At 39.4% G+C, this 15,531-nt stretch overlaps 1 protein-coding gene across 1 annotated transcript in view; it reads left to right on the top strand.

Moving 5' to 3' along the window:
• The window catches only part of LOC149230682 (D-lactate dehydrogenase [cytochrome], mitochondrial-like), a 223,632-nt gene that overhangs the window by 51,110 nt on the left and 156,991 nt on the right, over positions 1–15,531 (top strand). The window contains exon 4 of the mRNA XM_089381384.1: positions 9,830–9,878. Within this exon, the coding sequence (XP_089237510.1) occupies positions 9,830–9,878 (49 nt within the window). The remainder of the gene's footprint in view (positions 1–9,829; positions 9,879–15,531) is intronic.

Below are 15,531 nucleotides of genomic sequence, written 5' to 3'. Positions count from 1 at the left end.
ATCAACACCCTCAGTCAGTTCATGGTGGAACCAAAGAGGGCTCACTGGGCAGCAGCCAAGCACGTTCTCAGGTATTTACAGTGAATAGTTGATTATGGGCTATTGGACAACAAGGGAAAGGATATCAGGTTGAGTGGATTTACTGATGCAAATTGGGCAGGAAGTTCAGTGGATCGGAAAAGTACCTTTGGTTACTATTTCAACATTGGATCAGGAATAATCTCCTGGTGCAGTAGGAAACAAAAGTCCGTGGCTCTGAGCTCGTCTGAGGCAGAATATATGGCAGCAAGCACAACTTCGTGTGAGGCCATATGGATTAGAAAACTGCTGGTAAACCTATTCAGAGGAAATATGGAGGTGACCAGGATCATGTGTGATAATCAGAGTTGCATCAAACTCTCTGAGAATCCAGTATTTCATGATAGGTCAAAGCATATTGATATCCGGTGTCACTTTGTCAGAGATTGTGTCCAACGTGGAGCTGTACAGTTGAGCTACACTCCTACAGGGGAACAAGTGGCAGATATCCTCACCAAGGCCCTTGGAAAGTCAAAATTTGACTACTTCAGAGAAAATATGGGGATGGTAAAGAACCCCTTTCAGAAGTAGTGTGTTAGCAGCACGAATGAAGAGGGAGTTGCAGTGCAGATGCAATGTTGGGAGAAAGGACCAACAACAGCACAGATGCAAAGGGAGTTGCAGTGTCGATGCGGTGTTGGGAGAAAGGACCAACAATAGCACAGATGCAGAGGAAGGTGTAGTGCGGATGCAGTGCTGGGAGAAAGGACCAACAACAGCACGAATGCAGAGGGAGCTGTTGTACAGATGCAACAGTGGCAGTGGCAGAACCATGGGCAGCAGTACAGGATGCAGCAGTGCAGAGGATGTTGGGCAGGGAGGCCTAGCATCAGCACAGGTATCGATGCCGGATGATCAGAGTAATACTCATTGAGGAGTATTGCCAGAGCACAGTGCTCGCTAAGAGGGAGTGTTGATTTGGGGTAGCATCGGATGTGCTCTAGACACGAAATTTGGTGGAGAGGTTGGGGCACATGAGATCTCTAATACCCAGAAAGGGTTTGGGCAGATTCTGAACAGATCAAGAGATATTAAAGTAATTAATATTTTTAATGGAGTCCCTAAGTCTAAACTTAGGGAAAATAAAATATAAATGTGTATTAATATTAATATGTGTTAGAATGGTCCAAAAGACATGGATCAAGCCAGACCTAATCTTAGCCGTTGATTAGGGACTTAATCTCGGCTGTTGACATGTCAACAGAAAAAGTATAAAAGGAGGCTTGAGGGGCACTTGGACAACATACTGAGGGAGACCAGTCAATTCAATTTTTGGAGCGGGGTTTACTGAGAAATTGAACTAGTGGTTTGGAGAGCAGTTAGGAGGTAGCAAGTACAGAACATAGAGACGGGAGATCAGTGCAAAAGAGGTAGACGCAGAGCCAGAGGAAGCCATGCAGAGGCAGCAGAGACCGCGTAGAGCCAGAAGGGCCTGCGTCATCCACGCAGAGGCTGCAAGAGTGATGCAGAAGACAAGAGAGGTTGCGCAGAGCCTCAGTAGGCTGACGCAGAGGGTTTCAGGCTGTAGCAGAGGTCAGTAGGGCCTACGCTGGGTTTAGGAAAGTGCTGGAAGTTTTTCTTTCTGTGGGAAAGCCAGTTTGGCACCCTGTTGTACAAGAAAATTGTTGAATAATAAAATCCTCCCTTGCTGCATTGGTTTTCCCACATTGGGTTTTTCCGGGGACATTAGTCCAAAATAACTGTGTCAATGTGTGCATATTTTTGTTTCTGTATTACGATGTGATATCTGCAACAATATTTATTTTAATGTTTGTTGAAGCAATTTCATGAATAACTTATGATGAAATAAGTAGGAAAAGTAAATCAGTTGCTGTAGTGGTAGAATTTTCACAGTTATTGTAATAACACCGAAACCTACTCACTGTTGGGAGCACCGATCATAGCACCGAAGTCATCTCGAAAATATTAAAACTTGTGTCATCACTGAAAATGCTAGGATTGTATCATAAAAAATGCTAGGACTGTATCATAAAAAATGCTAGGATTGTATCATCATTGAAAATGCTAGGACTTCATTCTAGAAAAGATCCGAACTGTGGAAGCATAGAGATTATATAGACACCCTATCTGAGCTCCTTGTAATGACAATGAACTATTTGTTCTCTTTAAACTTGATATCTCTGTTATTATTCTTCACGAGATCATATCACTTCAATGGCACCAAGTCCGACTCCTTTGTCACTGTGGAGGCAATGACCTCTGGACTTACTCACTGAAATATGTTCACATCGAATTTTATCCTTTAGTATTACAACCATACCACTATGATAGCATTAGCATTGAGACTGTGATAGCACCGAGATACTGGAGAATCAAGTCTTCATCACTGTGATAACAACGAGCCATTCTCTGTGGTAACACCGAGATAAGTTCATGTGATGTGGTCATTGCAATATCACTGAAAATATAGTAGTATTGAAATTGTCCACTAAAATTGTCTAGCAAGATCATCTATGTATTAACTCGAGCTCTTATAGTAGTACTAAAACATATCATTGAGATTTTATGTGAGTTTACTTCTATGACATATTACTGAAACTTGCTCTCTGGAAATCCGAACTTGTGATGTCTGTTGTTGCACCGAAACTAGCTCTCTGAAATCCTTATCCGAAATTTTGTGAATGTAATGCGAAGTCCTCATCCTTGCAATGGCACTGAACTTGTATCACTGTGCCTTTCAGGATGCTTTTGAATTCCTTTAGACTTGATCTTTAATACAAATGCACCCAAGAGATTTTCAAACTGTCTTTTGACCATAGCTCTGAAACCATGTTGGGAAATCCAAGGAGTTGGCAGTTAAATGATTTCCCTTATTAATGACATTACCTTGTGATGTTTTCATTATTATTATTAGTTCTTTCGATTTATCGTTTCTTATCATCAAGACTAATGCCAAGCGACAAATAAAAGAGTACATAAGATGTAGGCATGCTGCCAGGGAAAAACCCCACTCTTTGGGGAAAACCCGGTCAAAATTCTTTCTTCAGTAGATTCAAGATGAGACGACCAAGACCCTTACAAACTGGACTAGACTCCCTCCATCAAGTCATCCTTCATCTCTGTGTTTGTTCCATGTCACTGTGTGAGTACCGAGTCCTTGTTTCTGTGGCAGCATTGAAAACTTATCATTGTCATCAGAACTTGTTCCGAACCTTGATTCATTGAGAGAGTACCAAGATCTTCATACTGAGATCTGAGATAACATGATGTCGAATTCTTCTACCAAGGCAATGGTACTGTGGTAAGACTTCATCTTTGCAATTTACACTGAAATATACCAACACTGAGATGGCAGCGAAATTGTAGTAACATCGAAAATTTTACTGTGATCATCGCAAACTCCTCTGAAAATGCAAATTCTGAGTTAGTGTAATGCGAAGATTCCAGACTTGTATATATAGTGGTATGCTCATCCTGAATGAGACGACGTGAATCATGAAGAGTTATGTCTTTGTTTTAGGACGACATGAGTTCACTTGATAATTATTCCTTTGAGGCCGACTTTGAAGAAGCTGATTTGAAGACTTTGATGAAGAGGCCGAGTTGATGACTTGATGACTTGATGGAGGTGGCCTTGATCCAACAATAAATGACTTTGACAATAACCTAAATCCTACAATGGAGGCTTGACCTATAATTGACCCAAGCATGACATCCATGCTTTAATAAGTCAATTCAAATTAATAATAATTTTTTTTTCACTTTCTTTTGAAAAATATATTACATTTGACTCAAGTACAATGAAGATCGAACCTAGTTACATTGTCCAACAAGAGTACCAAGTTCTCGGAGCTTGCTTCAAGCCATATAACTCCTTCTTCAACCTGCATACATGGGACTCCCTCCCATGCACCTCAAAGACCTAAGGTTGCTCAATGTACACCTCCTCCCGAATAATCCCATTCAGAAAATGTGGTCTTCACTTCCATCTGATGGATCTTCCAACCCATCTTTGTTGCTATAGAGACCACTGATCTAATGGAAATATACTGAGCTATTGGGGTGAATGTATCATCATAGTCAACTCTCTCTACCTGTGAGAACCCCCGTGCCACAAATCGAGCTTTGCACTTCTCAATGTTGCCATCCATAACATACTTGATCTTGTAGAGCCATTTGGAAGTCACGATTGACTTCCCCTCAAGTCTCTACACTATCTCCCACACATCATTCTTCATGATGGAAGCTTAGTCTCCGCCACGAATCCCTCTAGACTTGCTGGCTTGCAACCTCTTTGTAGCTAGATGGCTTAGTGTCCACAATTCTACTCACCATAGTTAAATAACCACCAAATCGCTCTAGTTGCCTGCTCTCCCTGACTGATCACTCAGGCTTTCCCACCAACTCCTATGCTTCCTTCAAGGTATCATGGAGCCATTTTGGCTTCCTCTTCCCTGAAGTAGCCTCCTGAACTAGTGTGGGAATATCTTCTTCTAAAGTCGGTACCCTTGATCATGATGCCCTTATGGTTGGTGGTGAAACTGTACCCTGGGAACTTGTGACCTATGACCTTGTAACCTATGGACCTGTCACCCCTGAAGCATTTCATCCTCCAAGCCCCTATGAACTTGTATCTGGTGGTCCCGTACCCTGTGATGGACTACCCTGCTGAAGATTTTGTTGCTCTACCTGATCCATGTCTCGTGACGTCCTCAAGGCTCTCTCCAACACAAAGCTCACATGCCACTAACAACCTTCCTATTGGCAGGAATGTATATATAATAGGCCTTGGAGGTCTTGCTATACCCCACAAAAATACCCTTCTCTCCTGTGGTAGTAGGTATCAATAGTGATGGGATCATTGGAGATCAATTCGAAGAGTTCAGGTGAACAAATTCGATGCAGTAACAGCAAGGGTGCAATGATAGCATGGTAATAGGTATCAATAGTGATTGAGATTGATTTGCTGGAGGCAAATTCTTCATAATGATTCAAATTTTCCGAGAGCAAGGAAGAGGCCGAAATATTTTGTAGGAGGAAAGCTGATACAAGCAGTGCGAGTAGCCAGTTTATTCAATGCGAGTTGCCAAAAGCTCGTTTCAATTGCTTGTTGCCGGTATAGTTACTTGGAGGCAGTGCGAGTTGGTCTATCAAGTTGTTGGAGGCAGTATTTACTCACGAGATTGATTTCCGGAGATAGTGCGATTTTATGGAGGCCAATTCGTATTTTCCAGATAGCTAGTGCGAATTGCAAGAGCAGGTGCGAATAGCTCGGGAGAGGCCGAGTTGGTTTGCAGAGGGAAAATCTTGTTTTCTTAGTTTGATTTGGTCAGTGGAAGTGAAGAAATTAATTTGCTGGAAGTTTGCTATTACATGAAAAACAATTGATGTAAATTTCAATTACAAATTTGCTAAAGAATAATAAAATCTCTCATCTGTAGAACTGGTTTTCCCTTCGAGGTTTTTCTAGGGCCAATTTGTCCAAAAATACCAATGTCATATTTTCATGTGTGTAATATTTTCTCAGTTCCCATGATTATTTATTTGTGAAATTGCAGTTGTGTTATTTCCAATATTTGCTGTGAATTAATTTTCCAGAAGACAAATAATTTGCAAAGATAAAAGATTAATAACCAATAACTGCAATAGATTTTTCGCAAGCTGCAACCTGCTTCTTCTTGTTTGGATAAGTCACCACAGAACGTCCCATCTTATGACAAACAAAGCATTTCACTTTGCTCATATCCTTCTTCTGTTCACCCTTTTTCTTGGCCCCATCCTTGGGCCCCTTCTTTAATTTCTTCTTGCCCTTGGCAGAAAGGCCCACATTCTCCTCCTCCTCTCCATGTAGCTTGCTAGTAGAACTTGAGCCAAGTCTCAGCTTCTCATGCATGAAATCATCTCAAAGTCTTACCCAATCAGACAACTTCTACCTTGCAACAATTCCATGTACAACGCTGTCCCAAGGTTTAGAGAAGTCATTTAAGGCTATTGTAACCAGCTCATCATCATCTATTTGCTCTCCAAGAGCCTCCAATTTATCACGAACCTGAGACACATTGGTGAGGTGTGAGGTGACTGTATTTGTTTTCAACTTCTTGGTGTTCCTCAATTTCTCATTCAACACCAATTTCTGATTATGATTTGAACTCTGGTACATCTTGCAAAGAGAATCCCACATCTCCTTTGCATGAGTCTTACTAGTGACATGAGGAATATCATGGTCTTTGATGGCATCAAGGATAATTCTCTTGGCTTTCACATTCTTCTTATTATAAGCAGCCAACAATATCGCATTTGGAGGAATAACATAAACCTGATCAAGGATGTCCCATACTTCATTTTCCTCCAGAATAAGATTCTTGCTTTCCATGGGCAGAAATTACTTGCTCTCTCCAATACAAAAAATCTTCCTCCTTTGATGAACGGAGCTGATTTCTAATCTCGATGTCCTACTGCTGATTCAATTTGAGCAACTAAGGTCTGATACCATGCTAGAAAACACCCTCAGAAATTAACCTACAGTTCAAAAATTTCTTCTTGTAATTTTGTCAAACACTTTGTCTACACACAGGTAACTGTTCCAATAAAATTACGTAGAAATCTTGTGTACTAAGCAAAACAGAGGTCTGATTTTATGAACAACACAAAAGATAAACTGAACTTGAAATTGACAAATTATAACCAGCAAAATCATCAACAAAACTTAGAATTTTGGACAAATTGTTCCTAGGAAAACCTCAGAGTGAAAACAAGTGCAAGAGGGAGATTTTATTATTCTTAGAGCTCTCAGAAAATTCTTTACAACAGAGAAATTCAACAGAATTAACAACTTATCTCAACCAATTTGCAGCCCCTTTTCCCTTGAAATTCATGCCACAAAAGCTACTCAAATTCTGCCCAGAATTTCCTACAACAGTATGGTCTGCTACAACAATAAGTGCAACAGCTCCTCAAATTTCATGCCCAGAAAGCAGCTCAAATCTGCTTCAAAAATGTGCCAAGCCCACTCAGAAATCTGCCTCAATTTTTGTGCATAAACAATATATTAAATTGACAGTACAACCTACAATAAATGCACTGTAAAATGCTGCTATACTTTTCTCTCTGCCTGTTACTTCTTCCTCGATTTGTGTGCAACTTCTCTTGCTTGGAAAATAATGGTCGGCTGCTTTGGAAAGTTTGCCTCTTGCTGTCTTCACCTTCTCCTTAGGTCAATCTCTCCTCTTTCCCTGTTGTGTTTCTCACACCAAATGAAGAATGATCTCTCCTTGGGATTCATGCCACTTAAAAAGTCAAATGGGTGTGTCTCTTGACCTTCCAGCTAGCCTCCAAGATCAAAGGCTGAGATTTGATTTTAGACTGTCATGATCCAATGGCTATGTTTTAATCTTTCATTGACTTCACTTAAAGTGCACTTTATCTCATAACCTTATATCTCAAAAAGTTAATTTATTTCCCAAGTCACTTTAGGATATTCTCCCACTTGCTAGCCCCAAGCCAATGTGGAAGACACTTATCCTAGCTAACTTTAACAAAAATATCTCATGCATTTATAGAAGTTGGTTGAACAGTTGATTTATGACCTAAAATTTGGTTTTGCTACTCTCATTTTGGATGAAGTAAAGGATTTATTCTAAGTTACCAGATCCGGCTCTCTAGTGTCCAGGATCCACAGATCTGCCTAAATACGTCCAAGAACCGCCAGCACGGCGAATCCATGATCAACAGAAACAAATCCCTCGCCTTGGAAACAAATCCTTCAATTTAGAAATAGATCCCGTGTAGAATTCCGAATTTCAGATTCTATTCAATGTGGTTTTGAGTTTTTTGACTTTAGTTTTAGGTTTTTTTTGTCTTTATTGCATGTGCGGTCCCTCATTGTTCCTTTTTTATGAGTTTGTCAGCCATAAAAGACGCTGAGACAGTGGGATTTCTTCAGACAGTGCAGATAGCAACAGGTTGAGATTTCTTTAGACAACGCAAAGTTCTGAGGGCGATTAACCAGGCAACGACCCCACAGATTTGGTATGTTGGATAACATTGCGGATAGCGACATTTCTTTATGGGTTCCAACTTCCCTCAGACTGTAACGACCCTCCTACAAATTACAATTACAAACAAAATGTGAATATTAGCATGCATACGAGGCATGCATATGATAGCTACATATGCATACATCGCATGCACGGCACTAGCATACATACCGTCTAATATTGGAAAATATCTAAATTAGGTTAATAAATCAATTATCGAAGTAAATTCCTAACTTACCATAATATAATAAATATATCAAGTGAGGCCTTTGATACATACCACCCATATACGTATATATCTATATATATAATTAAAGGAAATAAAATGTAAATAAAATTTAATTAAGTAAATAAAATAACTTATTTAAATATTTAATAAAGTAAATTATTAAAAAATTATGAATAAAACAAATGAACACATTCATGCGACATTATATTAATTAAACAAGACAAAATAAACATAAGATAGGACTTATGAAATTAAAAGGGAAATAATAAAGGTAGCAAGTACAAAAGCCATGTGTCATGTAAGATATAAATACACTTTAAACGCAAGGGAGTCAGAGAGTCTAAGGCATTGCAGGTGGCAAGTAGTAAGGAGGAGCTGAGAAGATATTGTGCAAGGGTGGTGGAGAGATGGGGACGGTCGAATGGAGCATATAAGGGAGTTGAGGAGGCCATAACAGGGGGAACAAGTTTTTACAAAGAGCAAGAATTTTGAACAAAGTCAATACAAAGCGAATTGAGCTTTCATTGTTCTTGAAATTTTGGGCACGGGGGCCAGAGTACCTCAAATTTGAAGTGCTTTGCAGCTGCGTACCGACACTGTGCCCAGTTTGCCAGGGAGGTTTTGATTGTTTGGTAATAGGAGCAGGAGCGGGAGCGAGAGCCCGGTAAATCAGAACCATCTTCAACCACATAAACCCTAGGTAGGTACTCAACATCAAATTGATAAATTATGATATTCTGAATGCTTATACCCTGTTAAAAATTTTAAATTTAGGGCTTTTCACAGACAGCGTAGAGGTTTGAGGACGATTCACGGGTTTTTAATTCGTTTATTTTTTTAAATTTTTGTGGGGTGGCCATTTATCTATGCCTGCAGCCTGTGGTTCGGCTTAGGGAATGCTGCATGCGTTATGGGCTCACTAACCGTGATCAATCAATTTGCTGCCCACCTGTGACCAATCAATTTGCTGCCAGTTCTGTCTTTGCAACACAGTGACCAATCATGGATGAGACACTCATTTTTGTACTTAATATTATCATTTTTGTTTTTGTTTTGTTTTGTTTTTTTTTTAAATATTATTATATTTTTTGTACGCGACGTATCCTTGCCGTATCTGGATCCTGGATTTTCAAAAATCTAGCGAATCTGGATCTGGATCTGTTTCTGTATCTGAATCCGTATCCAAATCCTGGTAACTTAGGATTTATCATAGTGGGGATTAATTTTTTTTCATAAAATAGACTTTTAGAACAAAAATTGTTTAGTCATAGATTTTGATAAATAATATGATTATTGAGTTTATGATGAGAGGGTTTCACATGAACTATCAAAAGGCATATTTGAACCCAAACTTTTAAATACAAAATGAATTGTTGAAGTATAAAAAGTTATAAGTTTTTTATTATTCTCTCCATATGTATGGAAATTTTGTTCAACATCAAAGAGCACAATTGCCTATGTTTTTGTGAAACTGTAAAATATATTGTGTTTATTAAAAGTTAACGTCATTTATCTTCATGTGCAGGTCCACAGAAGAAGTGTCCAAAATTGTCAAGGCATGCAATAAATACAAGGTTTGTTGGTTTTGATGCTTTGTTGTTCTATGACATTCTAGTTATAGACAAGGGTACTTGAGATAATTCAGACGAATAGTGTTTTTCTTAGACATTCATTCACATCAAATTTTATGAACAATTCATTTGCAATCAGAATTGGTATTACCCTTTTTCGCATGGGATAATTTGTATCGGTCACAAGGTGATAATTATTTAGTATTTTGGCAAGGATATTTCCAAAATAGACTTTCTAAATATCATCATCGGATTCAAATATTTTGCTATTTTCTTATGCAAGAGATTACACTTTGTTCTAGTAGTGGAGTTGTTTCCAAAGTCTCCAAAGAAACTAAATTCTTTAGTGTAGTAAGTAATTTATAACAGTAATAGGAGATAAAAAAGAATATTAAACATTGAAAATGAAAGTATGTGTTTTTTCTTTTAGTTTCCATTGCTCATGAGCATCCACAAAGATGAAATGGAAGTTAACTAAAAAGAACAAGTTGATAAAATAAACCTAAAATTAATAAAGCAATTCTAAAGGGAAACTTGTCACATCTAATTTTCTAAACAACATAAGAGACAGAGTTATAGGTTTAATATGGACTAATCTTTGTTAGTTTCATCCATGTTTCTAGTTTTATAAAGACGCAGTTTACCTTCTTGTGTAGAATTTATGTCAATAGCTATCCAAATAGCTTTGCTGTTGGATTTTCAGTGCCTTAGAAAGTGTCTACTATAGCACCATTAATGGTACTATGAAGCAGAGAAGTTATAGGTGCGTGTAGAGAAGGTACGGTGGCAGATACTCCCACAGAGATTTTGTACAACCACCTTAATGAAAATAGTAATAGTACAGTCTCCTTTAATAGTTTCTTAAATAGTAATGACAGCATAGGGGCATTTATGGAGAGAGAGATAGAGGGTGCATGCATGCCGAAAGGATGCATGTGCCATCCTCAGTCTAGTTTCAATGTATCTTTTATATTTAGTAGTTTATTTCTGAGTTTGCATTAGTTAGTAGTTGCATGCACAATTAGTTAGGGTGCTTTGCATGCGGAAAGGTCTCAATAACAGATGTGGTGTAGGTCCTTAGAAGAGAGAGATGCACGCGTGCATACTTGCACTCTCCTATAGTGGGCACACCTTCGTAGCAATAGTTCTTTCATGCAAATTGAGGGTACTAGTCCCAAGACTAGGAATGGTTCATGGGTTTAGGTTTATTTCAGTTAGAGCAATGTTGTGCCTGTGTCCAAATTCATTGTACCACCTAGTTTATATAGGAGAAGGCAATGGTAAAGGTTTTATTTGGTAATTTTATTCAAAATAGGAAGCAGTTGGTGAAGTGTCGAGTTCAAAGCTTTTCTTATACTTCTTATTTTCCGGAGTTATAAACAATGATGTGATTTGAGCTTTAGATCATGTACTTGCTGTGATTTTGTTCAGTTTGATGTCTCTTAGTTCCCAGTGAAAATCAGATTATAATTTTCATAGAGATTTCATTATTTTGTTTTCTTAAGTAGTTAGGTTTGAAATCATACTAGGATTGTTACCATTTGTTGAAGAAGTTCAACATGGTATCAAAGCAGTGTATTTGAAGCCTTCTAGAATTTCATGTATGGAGTGTGAAAATTTTTGAATCTACACATCATAAATCCTACTGCAATCACTGGTTTATCAGCTCCTACTTGTTCTTTACATTCAAAAAGTTATTTAATTATTTAAACTACGATGAAAACACTATTGCAAACTACACATGAAAATCATGAACTGAAATAAAATGAGACAAATACACAAGGGACATCGTTATTTTTGGACAAACGTCCCTGGAAAAACCCAATGCGGGAAAACCGGTGCAACAACTCTGAGGGTTTTATTATTAAGCAGTAGTTTTGGATACACTCTGGAAACCTAAGTGAGATTACCTCACTTCACCCGGCAAAAATCTCTCCGTTCCGGCAACTGGACTGATCGTCCTCGAGTACAACTGCGCTACCCCTATGCAGTAGCTGTGTGGAGCACACTGGGACACTGTGTCAGCACTGCGCTGCCTCCTCTGCCTCCTGAAGCTCTGACGTCAGCCTTTCCGGCTGATTCTGCTGCTCCCCAGGTTGAATTCGGATTTTTGCTAGAGGGTGGCTCTTCCCTTTTGCTAGAAATGCGTGGGCCCTTCCTGGCCCAGCGTCAGCCTCACAGGGTCTATGCTGCCTCCTCTGGCGTCTCTCTGCCTCTCTCTGCTGTGTATTCGAGGTCCTGGAGAAGATCCTCCGACCTCAACTATCCCTGCCCCTCTGCTGCAACAGATCACTTGTTCGATTTTCTCAGCAAACCTCGCCCCAGAAAAATCGAACTCTTTGATCTCTCAAGTGTATCTCCAACTGACCCTCAAGCCTCCTCTTATACTTTTCCTGTTGATGAATCAATGGCCGAGATTAAGTCCCTAATCAACGGCTAAGATTAAAACAGACTTGATCCTCGCCTCTTAGAAGCTTCTCACCCATATTTTTATTAATACCCATTAATATTTTTATTTTCCTAAGTTTAGACTTAGGAACCCATTAAAAATATTAATTATTTTAATAACTCCTCATCCAGGTGGAATTTCTCCAAACGATTTCTGGGTTCTTGGATATCTCATGTGTTCTAGCCCCTCCACAAAATTTCGGTGCTAGAGCACATCCGATGCTACCCAAAATCAACATGGAGATTCGTCTTGGAGGAAAGAGAGTTGTTGGAGGTTTTCTCTGGGTGGTATGTCTAAGGTTCAGTGACTATAATAGATTTGTGTCAGTGATTGTCATGTGCACCTAAGAATGGTTGTGCGGTGTAAAACCTTAGTTGATCCAATGGATGGAGATTGAATCCTGTTTAGTGGAGTTGTAGTAGTGTCCATTCCTAGCATGCCAAAGAGTTACTTGTTGGAAGGTGCCTCTAACTTTGTTTCGTGGAAGTGCAAACTACAAAACCTCTTGTCATTAGAGGAGATTTGTGGCTAAAATGGGTCAAATAAGAAAAATTGTGCTTGTTAAGTTGTAAATTCAATAAGCAATAGGATTTTAAAGATTTGAATCAATGATAATCATCAATTTGGACAGATAAAAGTCAAGGATGGTTATGTGGTATTTTTGCATTTGACAATACTTAACTATATGCACACTTTACCTTGGGTAAGATGTTGGTGAGATTGTCTTGGGATATGATAAGTATCTTGAAATAATAAATATGGAATATTTTATATCATTATACTTGTTATCACACAAAATCAAACTTCTTGAGATAAAGTTTGAAACACTCAAGTGTGATCCAAGGGAAAATTAAGAGGAGGCCATAGTCACTGTTACCCACCAAAAGTAGGTAACCCATGGGAGAAAATATTCTCCTCATTTGACAACCAGTGAGCCAATAGCCCCATGATGATCAACACATAACACTATGCTAGAGTCATCCACCTATTGTTCAGGTCCATTTGGCATTTCTTCTTGACGGAAGGTGGGTCATCTCTTGGCAGGTACTCCAACAATTCTTGTAATCATGTGCTTTCATTTGATGTTATGCACACATTAATATGGATCACAAGGAAAATTGGATGATTGACCAACCTCGATTATAGTCTTGTTCCACACTTCACCTAGGAGGTTAGTCTTTGACTCTAGTCTAGTGGGACCTCCTTTGAGGCCGTAGAGTTTAGGAGGGGCACTACTGGGGAGGCACTAATTGATATAGTGTGTCTAAGGTAATCCGTACATATGATTTTCCATCTCTCGTGATGATCCATATTTATTCTTCGGGTTGATAGTCATTGGTCATTGGGATTGGCACACTTCATCCACAACCTTGTGTCAGGTTCCAGAAACTTGGCCTCAGAGGTTGATGCAACTGAAAGAAAGTTGACAACATATAAAGCCACAATGAAAGAAAATGTAAAATGCAAAATATGGCTAGAAGATTATTTAGCGCGTCGGTAAAAGGCTAGCATGAGTTCTATTGCCCTCATTAACCATCACCCAGTTCCTTAAGCATTTAATGCTTCTTCTAAAGAAAGGAACTCTGGAAAGTACCAACCTTAATGAGCGAGAAATTGGAAAAAAATAAAAGCAAGCTTGGGCTGCCAAGCAATGCACCAAATAGAGAAAAATCATTAAAGTAAAAGGCACATTGGCGGGGTGAAAAAGGCAACAACGAGGAAAGGGGTAACTCATGACTCCACGGTTGCTCCCTCCTTACATTAGCACACTCAAGATGTTGGACCCCCATTAGCTGGTCTCATGGCCATGGCACATGCCTTGAAGTCTTTTTAACTCATGACTATTATTCTCACACACATATATGGATTGATGGGCTAACCTGGGACATGTCCCCTCCCCCTCGGGGTTGGAAACACCTAATAGGGTTGACCGAATCATCCCTAACATAAGTGAGGTAACTTGTTTACAAATTTTAATCTAGTTAGACATTGAGAAGTATTTTTGTGCCCTTAGCACTAGATATGGTCCACTATGATGCTTTAATGGTTTTTTCCCCTAATGATTGTTGATCTCACTTGATCTTAAGCGGTTTGTGTTAGGTGGCATTATCACAACAGCAAAGATCCCTTGAGGGATGCCCTTGACCCTCTTCAACTCCACTCCAAAAGATGTTTTATCCCATTCTAAGAGTAGTTGTGACTCTAGTGCTTCAATGTTGCCTCTCCAGAGATGAGTGTTGGGATTTTAGATGATTCCACATGATACTACATCCCCTCATTGATCCCTAGATGATGAAATGCTAAGCCATAGAACTTGCGCATTTGATTACTTAATGATGTATTCAGATGGACCTAGTATTGATTTGGGTAGTAACGGATGTGCTCTAGCCATGAAAATTAGTGGAGAGGCTAAAGCACATGAGATCTCCAAGACCCAGAAATGGTTTGGGCAGATTCTAATCGGTTTAGGAGATATTAAAATAATTAATATTTTTAATGGAGTTCCTAAGTCTAAACTTAGGAAAAATAAAATATTAATGGGTATTAATATAAAACTGGGTTAGAAAGTTCCAAAAGTCATGGATCAAGCCAACTCTAATCTTAGTCATTGATTAGAGATTTAATCTCGACCGTTGATGGACCAATGAGAAAAGTATAAGAGGAGGCTTGACAGTCAATTGGAGAATACACCAGAGTGATCAATCATTCGATTTTCTAGAGCGGGGTTGCTAAGAGAAATTGAATCAGTGATCAACAGCGAGGGGTAGTGAATACATAACAGAGAGTCAGAGTTAGTACCAGAAAGATAGTGCAAAGCCTGGAGAGGTTGACGCAGAGGTAGCTGGGTGCTACGCAGAGGCAGCTGGGAGCTGCACAGAGCCAGGAGAGGCCAGCGTGGGTGACGTAGAGGGTCTAAGGGCTGACGCAGAGGCTTCAGTAGCTGCATAGAGGCTAGCAGAGCTGACGCAGGGCCAAGAGGTAGCGCTGGGAGGATTTTCGTGGGACAGACTGGGTGCTGGTGAGCCAGATAGGGTGGCGCAGTCCCTATTAGAGTGATGCAGAGCAGTGGAAGCTGCAATTGTTGCTGTGGGATTGTTCATATGGTGATTATTCAGCTGGAATATTTGTCTCTGAGGAGAGGTACTACTGCCGAGGGCATTCTCTGTTGGGTGAGCCATTTCTGGCACCCTAGTTGTATTATGAAAA

Source organism: Pinus tabuliformis, chromosome J (genome assembly GCF_031772625.1).
Source record: "Pinus tabuliformis cultivar Carrire ecotype Pingquan chromosome J, CPIR1, whole genome shotgun sequence".
NCBI lineage: Eukaryota > Viridiplantae > Streptophyta > Pinopsida > Pinales > Pinaceae > Pinus > Pinus tabuliformis.
The sequence above is the reverse complement of the archived record's forward strand: the minus strand, read 5'-3'. Positions and strand labels throughout refer to the sequence as shown.